Below are 18,388 nucleotides of genomic sequence, written 5' to 3'. Positions count from 1 at the left end.
CCCGTGGCCCCCCAGGACTCAGCAGTGAGTGGAGAGGAGGGGTTAGGCTCTATAGATAAGGAGGAGACAACGATCACTTACTTAGTTTCATTAAATATTTCTAAACTCCGACCTTCTTGACTTACTAAGAAAACTATAGTGTATTCTATGAATTGTTGAAGTGTGTCCCATGAATTTAAAATTTCATGAAATGGTCCCGGAGAAAACAAAACAAAACAACCAAAACAAAACAAAACAAAAACTGACTTGGGCTAAATCAGGAACTGCTGGGGACTGTGTTTCTCTTTCAGACATTTCTGGTGCACATTCACTATCGTAAGTGCTAAGGACTCACATTTTAAAATGTGTCTATTTTGTTTAACCTAGCACTTTCGAAATTCACTTGAAAGAGGAGTCCTTTTTCTTTCACTCTGCAGTTGTTAATATCCCTTTAGCACTTCTCAGAATATGTTTTGGGAAATGCTCACCCAGTGGTAGGGTGGTTAGCTGTCCCAGGGCTGAGGACGTTTCTGGGACCTGGGAATTTCAGCTTTAAAACCAAGACATGACATGAGAAAACTGGGACAAGTTGATCATGCTACCCAGTGGCCATGTTGGAAGATCTCTACAATGCAGCAATAATCACGTTCCAAAATGAGGTGTATAGGTAGAAGGTAGAAGAAATTTGACTGTTGAGGCTTCTATTTTTTATTTAACTTTAATTTATATGTTTGCCTGAGGTCATGTCTGAATATTGATCTTATAGAGAATTTCAGTTTAGTATTTATACCTTCATGATTTTCCAAATTTTCTAAAGTGGATATTTATTATTATTTTCCTTGGAGAAGATAATTAGAAATACATTATAAATATTTATTTTTATGGCTTATATTTTCAAATAGCTTATAATATTAAGAGTAACATTTAAAACCAGGCAATTTCAAATCAAGAGTAAATGGCCGAACAGAAACCATTGAAAAGGAGGAAGTAACTGTACCAATGTGGAAGTGAGATAATTATCACATTTCAGTGGCTCTTAGCCCAAGGAGTGAATAACACTGAGGCCTCCAAACTTGATCTAGGCAGGATTATAGATTAAATAGCTATTACCAAAGCATTAATAGAATTAATGAAATATCTACTGATCTTTTTAAGTGCAAAGTTTACTTTGTGTTTATTTTATATGAGATTTTCTGATAAGATGATTACTAAGATTTAAGAAGGGATGTCACTACTAGGGTTAAACGCAAGACTTAGCACTGACCTTCCAAGTTGCCAAAGCTAAGAAGAAAGATAGGTTGATTATATATGATGTTATGATGCTTGCTAAGTGAAGGGATAGAAGTTTGTCTATAGGCAGTATTTTCTGGGTCTCAATTTTGGACTATTTTAAGTGTCACTTACTTGCATCCTAGATGTTGTATTTGGCCATGATTTTGCAGAATAGCTTAATGTAATCTAAATACGTGGTTCAAATTTAATGTGTAGATAAAGCTGAGAAAATAGAGATTTGGAACAAGTTGGATGTTGTGTAATGGAATGTCACCAGGTGTCTCTAAGGTCATGTGAATTGGGGCTAAGGGTTAATGATTAGGACTTGGTGTCTACTCTCCATTCAGACACGTTCCCTAGACCCATGTAAGAACCCGGAAGGCCAGGTCTCTCATCTGACTCTTTAATGGAGAACATATACCCTACCTGGTCTCAATCTACCCTTGTTTCTTTCTCTCCAGTGGTGCCTGGATTACTATCCCAGGTCCAATAGTTAAAGCAACCCCTTCTTCTGCATATTGAGGTGCTCCTGCCACCTTGTGTTTATGTGGACCACTCTAGTTGCTCAGAGCTCCCAGACCTTGGGGATGTTCCATCTGAGGACGTTTCAGGTCCTAAGTTCATAGTGAATGGAAGCTGTGAGGTCAGGGCCCATCCCCTCCCAGAAGGATCTTGAACCACCTTCTGTTTCTTTTGCTCCTTGGGCCAGGTCAACCTGGGGAACCTGGCTATGCTAAAGATGGACTTCCTGGGATCCCTGGCCCTCAAGGGGAGACAGGACCAGCTGGACATCCTGGCCCCCCAGGACCCCCTGGTCCCCCAGGCCAGTGTGACCCTTCCCAGTGTGCCTACTTCGCCAGCCTTGCTGCCCGGCCAGGTAATGTGAAGGGCCCCTAGAGGACTCTGGAAAGCCAGAAGACTGCAGTGGATTTCTGAAACTTGAACTCGGAGCCCAGTGGGAAGCCAGAGGTCTTGAAAGACTTCAGCCATGTGTTCCTTTTTTTTCTTTCTTTTATTGTTTGCTTTTTGTTTTATTTTCTTGAGAGACCTCAAAATTATTAAATCCAACAGATGCTGCCGGTCGGTCAGATGATTGTTAATATTATTCTTGTTGCTAATTATTATTATTATTTCATATGCTGATGCTTTGTGAGTTCTTTCCCACTCCTTTGAAGTTGGGAAAACTTGATTCGTGGGGCAGGAGATCGTTTCTTCATTCTTCTGACAGCCCCCATCTGATGTGTAACTGCCCATTTTAAGGAAACTCTTGGTGCTACAAAACCCTGACCAGACACTTGACAAATTTACCTCTTTCTTCAGAAGAAAAACTTTAAGAAAATGAGTCAATGGGCTTCATTCTCAGTCGTGTCCAGAGATCACCCAGGGAGAAATAATACAAACACTACCACTGTCCAGAGAGGGAAAAGAAGCAGGAAGAGAAAGAATTTGCAACCATGAGGAATGTTCCCACCTCCCGACGGGACGTGCATTTGGAGAACACAGAATCAGCTCTCAGGGTGCACTCCAGCCACCTCAGTGCTCCAAGCTCACAGAAATGAAATAATGTCTGTGGTTGGCAATGGCTTTGTGGGATCATATGTCTTGGCCAAAGATGGGAAAACCCATGTTGAAGAGGCAGCCCTTGAGAGTTGATATGTCTTCTAAACTGTGGGTAAGGCCCCTTCAAGTTCCTCTTGTTGGTTTCAGTTATATTAATTATAAAACAAGTGGATGAGGTGACCATCCACTTGTGTTCCCTAATGGTGGGCAGTTGGCCAGAGCACTGAGCAGAGCTGGGAAATTTGTATCTCCAGGGCTCTGTCTCTGAAATAAATGGCATCAAGTGCATGTGTGTATGTGACATGCCCTGCGCGAACAGGTGCTCAATAAATCCAAGTTTCCTTCTCCTGAGTTCCTCTTGATGATTGATTTCTTATATTCAGCGTCCACCTGAATGTGAACTCCTCAAGCACTGGGATGTATCCTTTCCTTCCGAGAACCGTAGCACAGAGTCCACACGTTCAGCCCACCTGGTGAATGAACGAGGGAGCGAATGTGTGTGCCTGACTGAGCTAGTCCAGGGCCGTTCATTAGCCTGCCCATCATATGGAAGCAGACATTTAGATGTGCACATTTATGCAGGATCACAGTGAGGAGGGAGTGAAGCAAGTCAGAAAGTTTTAGCAGAACCTGTCCTGTCAAACTGCATCTAGAGGCCGAGTGATTCACCAGTGGTCTAAGAGATGTACTCTTCCTACGTTTGTTCTTGACTGACAGATTGACTGACTGACCGATTGATCGATCCATTGATCAATTCATCCATCCATTCATTTGTCCATTCACCCAAGCTGTTAGCCACTTACAGACTAATGCAGCAGATGTTTATCAAGAACTTCCCTTTTGTGATTCCCTGTTCTGGATGCCTCTAATTGATTTAGAAACCAGGAACATAAACATTTCAAGAAGTTTGATGTTTCCATGGGTAGAGAAGTATTATTGCAGTGATTTAAAAGTGAAATCTGATACCCGTTCCTTGTGTTCAGTCAGCTAGTGATTCTGGGGCTGGATGGGTGTCAGGGGTCCGAAAGAAGCCATTCCTGTCAGTGCAGAATAAGACAGTCTCCCTCTCAGTCTTTTTCACATTTACCATCTCAGTTGGTTCTCGCAACCATTAAAGATGCAGGGGTGTTACTCTAATACCCTTTTTCGTTTGAAGAAACTATCCCAGGGACCTTGGAAATACTCTCATCCAGTGACTTTTAACATTTTTTGACCATAATCCACAGTAAGAGGTATAATTTCTTAGTGATCAGTACATGCATACATATATAAAGAAAGAGTTTTGAAATAAAGTATCTACCTGATCAAGCACAATGCCCTCGAACATTTACTATTCTGTTTCATTTTTATTGTTGTTGTATGAAATAGACTAAGTTTTAGAGCAGTTTTAGATTCACAGCAAAATTAAGAGGAAGGTACAGATTTCCATGTGCTCCCTGCACCCCGCCCCCCGCCACCCCCACACACACGCAGCCTCCTCCACCCACCCACCTTTCAAATCCCACACCCTAGCGGTTCGTTTGTTACAGTTGATGAATCTACACTGACACATCACTATCGCCCAACAGCCATAGTTGACATGAGGGTTCACTCTTGCTGTTGCACACTCTATGGGTTTGGATGAATGGATACTGTAATGCCATTATCCACCATTATAGGATCATACAGAAGAGTTTCACTGCCCCAAAAAGTCTCTGTGCTCTGCCTCTTCATACTCCTCTTCTCCCCTAACCTCTGGAAACTGCTGATTTTTTAACATTGTCTCCATAGTTTTGTCATTTCCAAAATGTCATCTAGTTGGTGTCATACAGCCTTTTCAATTTACCTTCTTTCACTCAGTGTTTTGCATTTAGGTTCCTCTATGGCTTTTTCTTGGCTTAATAGCCCATTTTTTTTTTAAGTGCTGAATAATATTCCATTGCCTGGAAGTTTCAGGATTTATCCATTTACCTACTGAAGGGCATCTTGGTTGCTTCCAAGTTTTGGCAGTTATGAATAAAGCTGCTATAAACATATCTGTGCAGGTTTTTGTGTGGATGTAATTATTCAACTCCTTTGGGTAAATACCAAGAAGCACAATTGCTAGATCGCATGGTAAGAGCAGGTTTAGTTTTGTAAGAAACTGCCAAGTTGGTCTTCCAAATAGCTGCATCCTTTTCCATTTCCATCAGCGGTGAGTTTCTGTTGCTCTACCTTCTGACCTGCATTTTGTGCTATTAGTGTTTGAGATTTTGATCATTCTAATAGGTGCATAGTGGTATCTCATTGTTGCTTCCATTAGCAATCCCCTAATAGCATGATATCCAGCATATTTTCATATGCTTATTTCCCACTTGAATATCTTCTTTGGTGAAGTTTATGTTCAGATATTTTGCCCATTTAAAAAAATTATCTGATTTTTATTTTTGAGTCTCAAGAGTTTTCTGTATATTTTGGATGACAGTTCTTTGTCAGAAACCTGGCAGTCACAGGCCTGAGGTTCCCAATTACTGGTACTCAGTTCACATTCATAGGCAGAGGTGTTCATCTGCCAGGTGGGACGAGAGGTCAACAGTGTGAGCTGGACAGAAAACCAACCCAAATGTGTTGCATTGGAAGGATGACCTTTCATTCTGAGACTGAAATCTCTCTAATTTTTCTAGTTTAAAATGATTCATACTGTGAGAAATAATAGTGAGAAGAGAATGTGGGGGGTGTGTGTGTGTAGGGTAATGTTTACTTCTTTTTTATATCCTTGACAAAATAAAGATCTGGCTTACCTACCTTATATAGTTCCCAATAATTATTATTTTGTAAGTACCAGTTCATAATTCCCACACCTGGGAATATTTGGTGTCATCCGAATCCTTATTTTTCTCCCACAAATGGGAAAAACAAGGCTCAGAAACAAAGAGTGATTTTCCCAAAATTCTAAGTGTGGAGCCCAGTATTTGGATACAAGGGTTCGTACCACTTCTCTGGTGATTCCCTTGATATGCTGATGGTAAAAATTCATAGGGGAACTTTATTTCTAACAGTATAGATTCTCGGGAACTGCTCCAGAGTCACTGGATCAGGGTCTCTGGGAGATGGTATGGAATAATCAGTGTTTGAAGTCTCCCCAGCAGATTTTAGAGATCTGTGCCCTCCCCACACTTCCTTTGCTATCTCCCTTCCAACCTAAGCACCCTGGAGGCCTCCTGCTGCTCAGTTTCTCAGAGTCCCATATATTTCAACCCAAACCTGGGGCTCAGAGTTTAGGTAAACCCAGAACAAGACTCAGATGTCCCCACAGATTTTAAGATCTTTGAAGATGAGATGCTTCATCCTCACTGCTGTGAGCTTGAAAAGATGCTTTCCTGGGTTGGGAAGAGACAGACAATTCACTCAAGTAGCCCAAGGAGTTGGGCTCAAACCTGGAGTGACCAGCACTTTCTAGCCAGACCTTCCTACTTGCTTTCTGCCAACTGCTACAGCCTGAGGGTCCATCTCTGCAAACCCCTTCTTTCTTAGAACGCCATGGGGAAGGTGCAGAAAGAGTTGATTCTGTGTTTTGGAGAAACTCAGCACCTGGTTCAGTAGATGCTCAATAAATACACAGCAGATTTCAATAAATAATGGATGAGACTGGGGGTTTCCCAAAGACCTCCAGGGTGTGTTTTGGGATGCCTGGGCCCACATGGGCTTTCTCTCATATGGGGTTGGTCATACAAGCTCACTCCTCTTCCAGCTGGAAGGGGAATGAGTAGAATCCTGTCATATTGGCCTTGGCTCAGGGACCACTTTGCCTTCTGCACAGGGCACCTGCATGCTTTCTTGTTGGGGGCAGGTTGGAGACCTTCTGATCAGCAGCCCTGGCTTCTGTGGGCTAGGACTTGGAAGGACTTCCCCAGCTTGAGTGCAGCCAGGCTGCAGTGCTGGGTGACCCCATTCATTTGTTGATTAGCCTCTCTCTGGTCCCTAAGAACTGCCCAGCTGCTTGGCTTTAGTGTTGCAGCCCATCCCCTTGCTGCCCAATGTACTCCAGCTGCTCGAAACTGGAGACATCAAAGGAATAACCAAGTAACCTCAGTTTCCTCCTCCATTAAATAAAATTGACAACATTAATTCACAGGATTTGGGTGAGGATTAAATTTTTTAAAAGTAGGGCAAACTAAACCATCCTTTACAAGAGTCTCTTTGCCATCCTTTAAAACACTTGAGTCAACCTTGCTCATTTGTTCACTTTAATTCAAGGAAAGGAGCTCTTTTTAAACCAGTGGGTACTTACCTATTTTTCAAAGCATGTTCCCTTAAGCTTTATCATTTATTCCTTGCAACACAACTGTGATGGGCCAGGCGTAGATCTTTGCCCCTCCATTCATTAGGAAACTGTATCAGAGGGGTGAGGCAATATGCCCAAAGTCATGCACAAAACTCCTGTCTCCCACTTCCTGGAGAATGCCCCACCTCCCTGCTCTGTGACACATGACACAGAAGCATGCTCTGAGCCAGCAGACAGCAGCCTCACTCTGGGCCGCCTTTGCCTGTGTCCCTCCTGGATTCTCCTGGTGAGGTGAAGAGAGCTGACTCCAAACTTGTGTTTTTTAGAAATGTTCTCCAGGGCAAAGGAGAAGCTGTTTGTTAAATCATTAAAAGGAGGGAGGGTGTATTTCTGGCTGCACCTTTGATGTGGTTGGGGAGATACTATTTTAGGGGAATCATTTTTTTTTTCTCTTCCTTTTCTTTTCTTACCAATTGTGAACATTTGTCTTCAGGTTGCTTTGATGATGCTATTTTGTGAAGCCAGGGTTATGAGGGTAGTGTATGTGGTTGAAGATAGTGGGCTCTCTGTGAAGCTGGCCTGAACGTTCATTTGGGAAGAGAGGGAATGTGGGGTAAGCGATGTATCTGTTCTCCAGATACTTGAGGCCTGAAAAGGTGCATACAATGAAGTAATACCAGATACAGACATTTCCAGACCAACTAATTCCCCATTTCTTTTTTTTAAAATTATTATACTTTAAGTTCTATGGTACATGTGTACAACATGCAAGTTTGTTACATATGTATACATGTGCCATGTTGGTGTGCTGCACCCATTAACTCGTCAATTACGTTAGGTATTTCTCTTAATGCTATCCCTCCCCAGTCCCCCATCCTATGACAGGCACTGGTGTGTGATGTTCCCTGGCCTGTGTCCAAGTGTTCCCGTTGCTCAATTCCCACCTGTGAGTGAGAACATGCGGTGTTTGTTTTTCTGTCCTTGCGATAGTTTGCTCAGAATAATGGTTTCCAGCTTCATCCATGTCCCTACAAAGGACATGAACTCATCCTTTTTTTATGGCTGCATAGTATTCCACGGTGTATATGTACCACGTTTTCTTAATCCAGTCTATTATTGATGGACATTTGGGTTGGTTCCAAGTCTTTGCTATTAGTGCCACAATAAACATACGTGTGCATGTGTCTTTATAGTAGCATAATTTAAAATCCTTTGGGTATATACCCAGTAATATGATCGCTGGATCAAATGATATTTCTAGTTAGATCCTTGAGGAATCGCCATACTGTCTTCCACAATGGTTGAACTAATTTACACTCCCACTAACAGTGTAAACGTGTCCTAATTCCCCATTTCTACAAGCATTGTTCCTAAGGTGTTCTTGGTTATTGTCTTCACTACTTACAATCCTGATGTGTGGGAAGGAAGGAGTGAGAATGAGGAAGGCTAGCCTTGTTCTGAGAGGCGTGCTTGGCTAAGAGGCCCCACAACTTGACCTTTGGCGGCAAAGCCAGGATCCTTTGTGTGCGGCAGGACAAGCTGTTGCCATGGAGACATTTGTAAGGTTGTCTGGCCTGGTCTCACTTTGGTTCCCTTCTGGAATGCCCCCTGTCGTCAGTGAAGAATAGAGAAGTTGACGGGGATGACAGAGCTCCCTGCCACTCAGAGCGGGGCTATTCTCCGTGGTCAGAGTGGATGGGGCATAGTAGGCAAATCACAGTCCTTCACTCTGAGCAAACATGGGCCAGGTGCTGGGGATACCACGGTGAACAGGATACAGGTCCATTCTTAAGGAGCTCACAGTCTAGGAGACTGGTCTATAATTAACTCCCAAAGAGTGTTTCTGGGCAACATGTACAGAGACAGACATGCATGGAACAGAATCTGGCAATTGAATTTGATTAGAGCTATAAATAAAATGTATAGGTATTATAGAAGACTCCACAGTAGAAATAAAGATACTATCGTCTGCCAGTGAGTGTGCCCGTTGAGTGCTTGGAGCCTCACACACTGTCTCTCACCACAGTCCTGGGGAGCAGGTGTTTTTAGCCCCATCTTTACAGGGAAGGATGTAGAAGCAAGGCAGAAGAAGGGCCGCCCCCAGGCTTCCCAGCAGCAAGGCCAAATCCTGCTATGAAATATGAAGTCTCTGAGGCTTGGCTTCTCCCACCCCACCACTCCACACACTGGATGTAGGGTGAGGCTGAACTGCATTTGGGACCTCTCCTCGTCTTATTCCGGAAACATGGAGCTCTTCCTTCTGTGAGACTCCATCTTGGGGACCCTTCGGTTCCGTTTTTCAGAATCTTGTTTTCAGGGCATAAGAGTTGCCTGAGTTTCATGGGAACCTGTTGAGATGTTCCTTTGAGGACATGCAGGAGGCCTGCAGAAGGCAAAATGCACCCCCTCTCGGAAGCGATACATTTAAGGAATTTGATCCTATAGAAGGAATCAGGACACACAAACCCACTCAACCCCCCCACCTGCCACAGCACAGTGAGGGGTTCTGAGGGCCACGAGGAGGAATTTAGACCCATGTCTACATTGGAGAATGCTGGGTGGACTCAACCCATCGCACACAAAGAACTGTGATATTCGTCTTGAAAAACGAATGTTAGATGCCTCACAGCTGAATTTGGACACCTGAAGGGAGAGTCCAAGAAAGGAGGGGATGAGTAAAGTTAGGAGATGATGGTTCTCAGGGTGGCGTTCATGAAAACATTTGGTCAGAAAGGCCCAGAGACAGTGGGCACAGCCACGAAGGACCTGAGCCCCCTCCACCAGCGGTCTTCAAGCAGAGAATATTCCAGGCACAGCAGGGGCTCAGGACACACCCTTAAATGGGGTCAGCCTAGGGAAACTGTGCTAGCTGCAGGGGATTCATAGTTTGAAGCTGAGGAATGGGACTTTGTTTTTTGGGAGGATAATGAGACCAGCATGCGGGTTACCAGGTGGTAACCGAGAGAAATATGGTAAAGAAACAGGTCTCACAGCTTGTGTCAAAGATAATCTTTTAGGTCACAGTTGGGTAGCAGCGGGGGTGGGGTGGGGGAAAAAGAGAAGTGACAATGATGAATCATCTTCTGCAGGGCAGATGTTGGCCTAGACACTGTACAAACGCTGTTTCATGTGGCCCTCGTGGCCAGCATCTGAGGCAGGAATTGATACCTCTGCATTTGAAAGATGAAGCACTCAAGACTCAAAGTTGATGCTCCCCAGGTCCAGTAGCAGTGGAGTGCAGAGATGGAAGAAGAGCCTGGGTGCTCTCTCTCTTTCTCCTGGGCGGTGGGGTGGCCCAGAGCTCCAGGTGAAAGGAGTTCAAGAGCAGGTGCCACTGGAATGCAAATCAGGAATTGCTGCTGCTTGCAAGATAAAACACCAGAAGATGAGGAGGACAGAGGCCCAGCCCCGGCCAAGCTCCGAGGGGGCTTGTACTAAACTCTACCCACTGGAATGGACGTGAGGGATGGGAAGACACAGGCTGGGTTGTCATCATCCCGGGGCCTGGGTGGGGCTGAGCCTCTTATATTACCAAGTCCGACACTGTTGTGGTGACAACCAGGAGCAGCCAGACCCCAGGTCAGACACAGAAGATACCCAGGGCCGGCCTGCTGGGACTCCTAAGTAGCCACGGTTTCCTGAAAGGAATTAAGAGAGACAACAGAGAAATGAGTCCCAAGCCCAAGAATGCTGAAGCTGTAGGGTGGCTTGGAGACCCATTCTGTAGTTGCAACAATTAAAGGTACAGAAAGGGAAAGCCACTTGGCCAAGATCAAAGAGCAGGAAAGTGCCCTCAGACCCCAGATGGCTGCCATGTCCAAGAAACATCTTGACCATTTTTTAATTCAACACCTTGATTTTTTGCCTTAATTTGTATTTGACTTCTTCATGAGGTATAATATCTATGTATTTTTTAATCAGATGATAAAATGAAAATAAAATGATTACACTGAAAAATGTGTTTACCCATGTCCACCAGTGGGTTATGAACCCCCTTAGACAGATACCACTGGAAAGGGCATTGTGGGGTAAAGGATCAGACAGAACCAGTGTCCAGTCAATTACTGGTCCCCAGAAAAAAGGCACCTGACTTCTCTGCCTGCAAACAGGGAGACATAATCCTGACCTCCAAGGGTGTTAGTGAGGTTTATCGGAGATGCTGTGAAGGACACAATTTTAAGTCCAGACAGGATCAATAAAGGGTGCTGTGTGAAGCCAGGTTAGTGCTGGAGGCAAAGACAGAAACTGGCAACACTGATTCTTTATTTAAAATTTGATATTCTGTTCATCATGGATTGTTGGCATGAATTCTGATTTTTAAAAAATACTGCATTGACATATTCATCTTGAGAATATCTGTGGCTCACCCATACTTCTGCCCCAGGGCGAGCTCTTCACTTGTCTCACCCCGATCCCTGTCCTGCTGGAGTGGGCTGGTGAAGTGCCAGTGGCAGCCTGTTTTGGCAGGAAAACCAGATTGTCCCCAGGGCTGGGCTGGGCTAACTCTGAGATAGCACCAGGCAACGTACACGTTAACCCAGCTAGCAGACCACATTACTTGGGCTGAGAAGCCAGGGAGTTAGACAAATATCTGAGGGATGATTTCTTGCCACCTCCTCACCACAGGGTCAGGGAGATAAAGCCCAGAGAAGAGAAGGGGTGTCTGAGATGACTTGCCTAGGCCAGGCACGGTGGCTCACACTTGTAATCCTAGCACTTTGGGAAGCTGAAGCCAGGGGATTGTTTGAGCCTAGGAGTTTTGGTCCAGCCTGGGCAACACAGTGAGATCCCATGTCTACAAAAAATCAAAATAGCCTACTGGTATATGCCTGTGATTCCCAGCTACTAGGGAGGCTAAGGTAGGAGGATCACTTGAGTCCAGGAGGTAGGTATGGTGAGCTATGATCATGCCACTGCACTCCAGCCTGGATGACAGAGCAAGACCCTGTCTTAATAATAATATTAATACGATGGCACACCCTAGTGCAAGAGGGAGGCAGCTCCTAAGGTGCACCTTCCATTCCTCTCCAAGGTCCTATGCTGGAGGGTGCCCAGCATACCTGCCTCAGGGGTTGCTTTGACTAAAACATCTGCAGGAGCTAAGACTGAGCCCCAGGGACAGAACTGGCTCCCAGTGGAGTCTCTCTAGACTCCCAGGGGAGAGCATCCACCTGCACAATCTCACTCATCTCTACCTGGAGTCCAACAACCTTCGGGAGCTGCCCCAGCAATGGTCTCCTTGGGGAAGCTTGAGCATCTCATCCTCCCTAACAGCTGCCTGCAGTCTCTGTCTCCTGAGCTGGGACCATGTGCGGAGGCCTTGAGCAGCCTTCCTAAACTGCTGCCAGCTGTAAGGGTGCTCGGAAAACCCTGGACCTTCTAGTCTGCTGACCCCTGGAAAGGAAAGGTGGTAACCTTAAGATGGATCGTTCAGCTTCTGTGGTCCTGTTTTCATTCCTGTGTTCTGGAAGCCCAAGCTTCACCTGCCTTTGGTTCTTTGGGCCTCAGCTGCAGAGGCCCAGCCACTTACTCAGCAGGTGGGAGGAATTTCCTGGCTGGAGCAGTTTTCTCCTGAGAGGGAAGCCCTGAGTTGTTCACTCCCCACACGTGGCCTGCCCTGTGGCTCATTCCTTCACTGCAGAACTAGATGGGATTCAGAATGCATTCCTTATTAGCCGGAAGCTACTCGATTAGTCATTTATTTAATTACTTATTTTTTAAGTCTAAGATAGTCTGTTAGCAGCGTTAGATGAGTTTCTTAGCCCTCTGGTAAAAACAGGGGCTCTTTGTGCGATGGAGTGCATACTTTTCACGGGTTTTCTCCATTTAGCTGGGACCTCTGGTTAGGAAGCCTCCTAAAGGTGCTCATTAACAGGCACATTCTCTGTGTCTGGAACATTCAAGCAATTGATGATCTTGCTCATATACCCCATGGGACTGAGTGACAGAGATGGGGCTTCCTCCCCCTCTGGGGTTGATTTCAGCCCCCTTTCCTCTGATGCCCACCTAAGAAGGTGAGTTCCTCCCAGCTTTAGATTACAGCAATACCGTGGTTTCCTGCTGTGCATTTTCTGAGCCTGCCTATGCCAAGATTTGGAAGTTGTAGGTAGTGAGTCTCCTTCCATGCCTGTGGCCATCTGATCTCTGAATGGCCTGACAGGCATTTGTGGTCTGTCCTCAGCTGCCTCTTCAGGCCCAGATCCATGATACACCTTCAAATCCTTCTCCATAGACACATCCAAAGATCTTCAGTTCTCTGAGTGCCCTACCATCGCCCGCAAAGCTGCCCTTCTGGCCAGGACATCCTCCCCGGCCACTACTGCACCCTCTGCCCTGATGCACTGGCTCTCACTTGTCCTGAGGGTCGACTCAGCTCTACTACTACTGTGGGAGCGGCCCCAGTGCAGTCGGACAGATGGTAAGCAAACCTACAGTAAGGGTCCGACTCCTGACTTGGAAGGACATGGGCCTCCTTTCCCACTTTCCAGCATATGCTTTGGACAAGTTTCGAAAGCATCCCAACATGTTGATTTCCCCCTCTCTTAATGGGAACCTAAATAGTGCCTTCTTTATAAGATTGATGGGAAGTTTAAATCAATTATTCTATGAATGGTATTTCAATATCGACATGTAGGAAGTATTAAAAAAAAGCTGGCATTATCAGCAGCATCGCCATTATCATCATCATTTGCATTATTAGCATTGATCTGAGACAGCTGTTCTATGACCACTTTTCCTTACAGTTCCTGGAGCCTCCTGTGGCCAGGTAGCTTTCAGCAACATAACAACAGGCAGGGAAGGCTCATTCACCTGCCTTTCCTCCCCCGTCCCCCGTCTTAGATAACGCACAGGCAGCCTGCTGGGAAGCTGGACTCAGATGGGATAGGGACTCACGGCTCTTTGGATCTCCAGTCCTCTGGCTAAATCCATCTTTCATGCTTCCATTCCTCCACCCTCAAGATCCAAAGGGCTTCCTGTCCCCTCCATCCAGCAGTGAGGACAGGAGGAGTGGAGGATGATGGAAAGCCACTCAAGGAGCCTGGCAAAGAGAAGAGGGGATGTGGGAAAGGGGCTGGGGGTGGGATGGGAGTAGATGGAGATGACAAGAGCTTCTGATTGCTCGGAGCGGGGAGAGGTGGTGTAGGAGACTCAGAGAAGGAGAGTTCAGGGTGAGTGGTCTCTGCCCACCAAGAGGATAGCCCCACGCTCTGGCTTCAGTTAAGTAAATCACAGAAGTCATTCTCCCATCCTCATTCCACCTGGAAATCCATGTGAGTTGAATTGTATCATTTTAGCATGAAATAAAAAGTGATGAATCCTTCCTTGAGATCCCATATTGCATCTATATTTATTTTTTATCTATCTATAGATAGAAAATGGCTTTAAATCAATACCTCCAACTCCAGCCAAAAACCACCAGGTTCCTCCTAGTTTTCTCTTTCCACATTTGTAACTCTCTCCTCCAACAATGAGAAATGGACCCCATCATCCCAATATCTTTATGTATTTCACCCATTACCTGTATACTCCCACTGCCACTATTACACCCCCAACCTGATCCAGGCTCTGACACCCCCAGGCCACCTCCAACCCCTGTGGCCCCTCCTGGAAGTCATTCTTACCCACTGAGCCTGTGTCATCCTGAGCAGGCTGCCCTCTCCCCTCTCTGCGTGGCTCTGCCTCCACACTGTGTTTTTCTCATCTTGATTGGGCTCTGACACCTCCAAGCAGGCATCCCTACCCAGCACGGGCTCTGAATTCTTTGGCCAGTCCTGCTCCTCTGTGTGGACACCTTGCTCACCCTGCTGGGGCTCTGACACCCACACACGGTGCACCCCTCACCCTGCTTGGGATCTGTGCTCCTGTTTTCAGAATCCTTTCATATCTGCCTGGTGGATTGTTAATCCCTGAAGGTCAGAGTAGACCCATCACAAAACATCACCCTGTAAGACTGGGCATCAGACAGTGGCCTTTTCATGTGAACAAAGCCACCCAAGTCCTCCAGGTCTGAGTGGAGAAAGACTCTGGGAAGCTGCTGGAGATCTGCTTCCATGCTCTGACCCCAGAGCTCGGCCCTCTACTCAAGATCCCCTTCAGCTCCACCACCCTCCCAAGCCAGGAAGCTGGGCCCTCACCATTTACTGCAGAGGGCTCTTCAGAGCCCATGAGAGAAGAAAACTGTTCCAGGCACCGTTTGACTACATATTGAGTGACAAAGAGAGGACAGAGAGATGAAAAATTCAAGTGGTCTGCAAGGCTGGAGGTGTTCATACTCTGAGTTCTGCTTGATCAGCTGCCCTGCAGCCCCTAAAGCTCATCTGGCTTTTACAGCACCACCCAGGACCACACTGTCACCAACCAGCTGGTGCCCACATGGGAATAAGCATCGCTGGACATATTGGTCCCTTTGGAAATGTGAAAACTTCTCAGGTGCTGAGATGGGTGACCTCTTTATTCCACCACTTCAGCCCCTCCCGTGCTTATGCTCCATTCGTCCTCAGCCACTGCCTCAGTGTGGATTCGCTCATCTCCCACCTGGAGGGACAGCAGTGTCCTTTCTCCGGTCTTCCCCTCTCAGTCTTCGTTCCCTCCTGCCTCCAGGACACTTATCCTGAAAGCCCATGCTGAAGAGTCCTCTCCAAGGCTCAGCACTTTCTAATAACCTTAGATTGACTGAAACCTTCCACAACCAACCTTTTCTGAGTTCCTACGTATGCCCAATACTCTGCTAGCATCTTTCACAAATGCACCTTTATCAGACTCCTTCAGCCACATAGTGAGGCCGATTTTATGATAAACTTTTATACACTGCAGACACTGAAGAGGTGGAGCGACATGTCTAGGAAGAAGCCCACGCTGAGTGGAAGAGTAGGGATGGAATGCAGGCCTCCTGGCTGCAGGTCCAGAGAGGTCATCTCACCGGGGGAAAGCACTGCCTTTTCGCCAAGAATATTACATTACCAGCACTGCCTTTCAGAAACTGGGCCATTTCCCTAAGGTGGTATAGATTTGTTTTAAGCAGAGTCACTCACTTCATTTTTTCTCTCTGCGGGTCAATTAGCACTTATTCAGTGAGCACGGTTTTTCGGCTCAGCACTGAGTGAGGCCTGAGAGAACCACAAGACTTTATTGCTGCATAAAGGACCTAAGAGCCCAGATGGAGAGAGGAGGTGAAGCAGTCAAGTGGCCTCTCTGGACTGGTTGACATAACTCCAGCTCCACGTGAAGGTCTGTGTTGCCGTCCGTGAGCATGTGTGATCAATAATTCACTAAATGACTGCCCCTCCTGTCCTTTCCATTGTCACCGCTAGGGCCACATGTGGATTTTATAGAAGAGGAAGCCCAGGCATGTGGGAGCCAGTGTTTAACACTCATCTGCCTGGCTCCTGCAGACCGGGCAGCCTTCCTAACATAGCTGTTTCTTTACTTGCAGTCCTTCAGGTATTGGGGGACCACGGTCAAGTAGGCCCTGTGAACCACCTCTCCTCCTCCCCAAGAGGTGTGCCAAAAGAGCAGTTTCCTTCCGCAGTGGGTGATGGAAGTTAGGAGAAGAGATTGGGGCAGGAGAGCAGTAAGCTTTGCTACAGTTTGAATGTTTTTGTCCCCTCTCAAATTCATGTTGTAATGTAATCCACAATGCAACAGTATTAGGAGATGCGGCCTTTGGGAGGCTATAGAGTCATGTGGCCTCTGTCCTTATGAATGGGATTAGGTGCCCTTTGAAAGGATTTGATTGACAGAGCTGTCAGCTTTTTGCCCTTCTACTTTCTGCCATGTGAGGACACAGAGTTCCTTCCTCCAGAAGATGGTGCCTCCAGTGTACCAGGCACCATCTTGGAGGTAGAGAGCAGCCCTCATCAGACACGGAACCTGCCTGTGCCTTAATCTTAGACTCCTCAGCCTCCAGAAATGTGAGAAATAAACTTCTGCTCTTTGTAAACTCCCAGACTTAGGCAATTCTAGTAAAGCTGCACAAGCAGACTAGAACAAGCCTCTTTTGAAGCCTACTCTTGGCTGATTCCTGCCGCCTTACATTCTCCTGGAGGGGCCTTCTGGGAAAAGGGGAGTTGGCAGGAGGGGGTGAAACTTCTGTCTTCCTTGCAGTTCAGTGCCCTGGACCCTACCAGTTCACGATCAAAGGGAGAAAGCTCTTATTTTTCAGAGAAGTGAAAGTGAGGGATGGCCGCTACCGTGCCTTAACCACATAAAAATGTATAATCTTCATAGTCAAGATCTCTGATAGGTGAGCTTATTATCCTCATTTTACAAATGATGACCCTGAGGCTCAGCGGTGATACCTGTTGAAGAAAAATGACCTGACCCAATGTTCACACAGCAGTAAGCAGAGGACTCAAACTGAGGCAAGGGTGTCTTTTCTCTCCAGGCAGTAGGTTATGATTGGAGTTTTTTCCCCCTTATTTTACGGTGTATGGGCACTTGATAGCATGTAAAGACGATGCACTTATTCATGTATATCGGTGGATGCAGTTGAACACATAGCTGTGAGCTTTTCAACTGGCTTTGTGGGTTACATCCAGGCAGGCTGCCTTTGGCCTATGGTTCTATCACCAACCACATGATCCATAACTTACTAGAGAGGAATGTATTACTCTAGCAGGCCACTGTTCTAGGCACGAGAGATACAATAGTTAAGAAATAATTATGGCTCCTTTCAAGAAAGTTTTATTCTAGCAGAGATAGGCAGTATAACTCTTAAAGACACGCAGACACACACACAGTACATAGATATTGAAAAGGGCTACTAGTAAGACAGTATGTTAGTATGATAGAGTACTTGTCTTAGGGAGTTTGGGGAAATCTTTGAGAAGATTACGTTTGAACTGAAACTTGGATGTTGAGAAAGAAACTGACAAGCACAAGTCTGTTGGGGAAGAGAGGGGATTTAAAACAAAGAAACGGGATATGCAAATTTCCTGTGGTAGGAAGCATTGTGCCTTGTTTAAAGGGTATTGAAGAGAGCATCTGTGGGGCAAAATAAAGACAGCTGAGATGAGAGAAAGAGAGGAAACTGGTTGGGAAGGCCCATAAGGGGCCAAGTCAGGGGCTGGAGAGTAATGACATGGTGCAAATAATCGTGTCCCCCTACAATTCATATGCTGAAATCCTAACCCTCAAAGTGATGATGTTAAGAGGTGGCAGCTGTGGAGGCAATTGGCTTATGAGTGTGGAGCCCTCATGAATGGGATTTGTGCCCTTATAAAAGAAGCCCAGGGGAGCTTGTTTTCCCTTCCTCTACATTAGGATGCAGTGAGAACTGGTCCCTTTATAAAGAAAGAAGGCCCTTGCCAAACACTGCATCTGCCAGCACCTTGA

The 18,388-nt window shown here is 45.9% G+C and overlaps 1 protein-coding gene across 1 annotated transcript in view; it reads left to right on the top strand.

Moving 5' to 3' along the window:
* The window catches only part of COL22A1 (collagen type XXII alpha 1 chain), a 336,220-nt gene extending 333,058 nt beyond the window's left edge, over positions 1-3,162 (top strand). The window contains exon 64 of the mRNA XM_033202916.1: positions 1,961-3,162. Within this exon, the coding sequence (XP_033058807.1) occupies positions 1,961-2,148 (188 nt within the window). The 3' untranslated portion in view covers positions 2,149-3,162. The remainder of the gene's footprint in view (positions 1-1,960) is intronic.
* Positions 3,163-18,388: the final 15,226 nt, after the last annotated feature.

Source organism: Trachypithecus francoisi, unplaced genomic scaffold, assembly GCF_009764315.1.
Source record: "Trachypithecus francoisi isolate TF-2019V2 unplaced genomic scaffold, Tfra_2.0 Lachesis_group7, whole genome shotgun sequence".
NCBI classification, from domain to species: domain Eukaryota; kingdom Metazoa; phylum Chordata; class Mammalia; order Primates; family Cercopithecidae; genus Trachypithecus; species Trachypithecus francoisi.
The sequence above is the reverse complement of the archived record's forward strand: the minus strand, read 5'-3'. Positions and strand labels throughout refer to the sequence as shown.